Source organism: Etheostoma spectabile, unplaced genomic scaffold (assembly GCF_008692095.1).
Source record: "Etheostoma spectabile isolate EspeVRDwgs_2016 unplaced genomic scaffold, UIUC_Espe_1.0 scaffold272, whole genome shotgun sequence".
In the NCBI taxonomy this organism is placed as follows: Eukaryota; Metazoa; Chordata; class Actinopteri; order Perciformes; family Percidae; genus Etheostoma; species Etheostoma spectabile.
Genome location: NW_022605576.1, coordinates 1,561,756 through 1,563,712, shown reverse-complemented (window position 1 = coordinate 1,563,712; position 1,957 = coordinate 1,561,756). Strand labels below are relative to the sequence as shown.

General features: G+C 40.1%; 1 protein-coding gene across 2 annotated transcripts in view; it reads right to left on the bottom strand.

Moving 5' to 3' along the window:
• Positions 1-1,957, bottom strand: part of prkdc (protein kinase, DNA-activated, catalytic subunit) — a 66,028-nt gene that overhangs the window by 11,901 nt on the left and 52,170 nt on the right. For both annotated transcript variants that reach the window (XM_032510777.1, XM_032510778.1), the window contains exons 67-70: positions 1,468-1,576; positions 1,159-1,261; positions 650-812; positions 380-554 (exon numbers count right to left, since the gene is read on the bottom strand). In XM_032510777.1, coding sequence (XP_032366668.1) covers positions 380-554; positions 650-812; positions 1,159-1,261; positions 1,468-1,576 — 550 coding nt within the window. The remainder of the gene's footprint in view (positions 1-379; positions 555-649; positions 813-1,158; positions 1,262-1,467; positions 1,577-1,957) is intronic.

The window sequence follows — 1,957 nt, the reverse complement described above, 5'->3', positions numbered from 1 at the left end:
AAGTGGCAGTTGGTCAAGGCCACACCCCCACCCTCCACCCAGAAACCACAGCAAAACGGTGCACGTTTTGAGATTGAATGTGCCCCTGCTTTGCAAATGTTTTATGAGGAAGGAAATACACTAAACTTGGTCAATAGACCTTAATTATACACAACATGTGTTTTGGTGGGTAATACTAAATATAACCATTACCTTTGTTAGTTTACACAAAAACTTCACAGGACACCTTTAACTTTTTAAACATGATCATAAAGTCTGGCAAATCAAATGTAAAATTTCATCATGACAGTGACAAATACAGCAATCCCGTTAAGGCTTTTTATCATTATCAGTTGTGTAATCCATGGCATAATGTACAGGAGTCGTTTCCCCTGCTTACCCAGGAGTGGGATAGTCTTCAGCATGGCAGTGACTTGCTCCACAGGACCCTGGGCCTGGCTGCGGCGATGGTTGTAGCGGCTGAAACTGTGGACCCACTGCAGCAGCCAGCCTCGGTTTGTTTTGGCTTCTTTGTGAAGTTCCTTCAGCAGCTTGGTGGCCACCGGGAAGTTATTCTGAAAACAACATTTGCGTTCGGAAGGTGAGTTTGTGGTATTAAAATGTGACAGCAAAAAAACTAAAAACTAACTCCCGCAGTTATTTTTTTCACCTGCTTCCACGCGCTGTCGGCCATGCGTAGCTTCATGTTGAACTTGCAGTCGTTTACTAAGGCGTCGACGTCACCTGCTGGGTCTTCGGAACCGTCCACCTCCATACTGTCACTGGGAGCGTGGCCTCTCAGCTTTTCCTTGATCTTGTCCAAGAAGAAACATCTGAAACGTAGAGATCATAGAGCACTTCCTCTAAAAGGCTTCGGTGTCGTACAGACCGCCACAGATAATCATTCATACCACAAGCCATAAAACTCATTACCTCATGTATTACAATATTGCACTATAGCCCAAATTGCACATAGGTTTACTTAGGCAACATATTTTTGCATACACATTCTATATGTATGTATCGTGGTTGCACATCACATTGTATGGATGTTGTATGTTGATGCTGTAACACAGAAATTTCCCAGTTTGGGATTAATAAAGTCCATCCACCTATCCGATAATTTAAAAAGATTTATAATTGAAATAAAGTAAGAATATGTATATATTTTTTTCTTACCGAGATGTAATGATATCATCCCACAAGTTCACCGGATCCGCTTTAGCATCAGGATAGCGTTCAGTCCACAGCCTGATGAGCCGCTTGAGGGAGCTCACAGACACTAATGAATGAAAAAAATGAACATTACTTAGTTTGAGAGCGGGGCAAAAACATTGTCTTATTAAATATTAAACAAGACGGTTACAGGGAAATTAGTCTACAATTAGTCTAATATTCTTGCAAAAATATCAGGGAATAACCCTTTAAAGGAAAACTCTGTAATTGTATTATTGTACTGTTTGAGTTTTGGAGGTAATCTCCACTCACCGTCTCCTTTAATGAACAGCAGGAAGTCCTGGATCTCAGTCAAGGCCTGCACTGACTGCAGGAGGGTGAGGCGACTTTGTGTCAACAGCGTATCCACGCTGGAGTAACTCTACAGGAGGAAAAGACATGGAGTGCTCACTGTGGATGAGTGTGGAGTTTCAGATCCAAAACGCATTTCTGCATTTTCACCACATATTCTAGAGAGATTTACAGGACGTGTGAATTCTAAATATAAATAAATATATATATATATAAAATGTACAGTACAAACATGTTCTTGCTTTTAAAGTAAGAATTGGGGCTGCGCAACTATTGCAAAAACAATCCAAATCAAGAAAAACGATTATTTTGCCATTACATTATACATTATGTGTTCTGAATACGGTTGGAGGGAAAAATAGCAGCATAGCATCGCAATATTTTCAGTGGTAATACTGTATTGATGCACAGTTGCTCAGTATGGATCTTTTATTATATATTATATATGTGT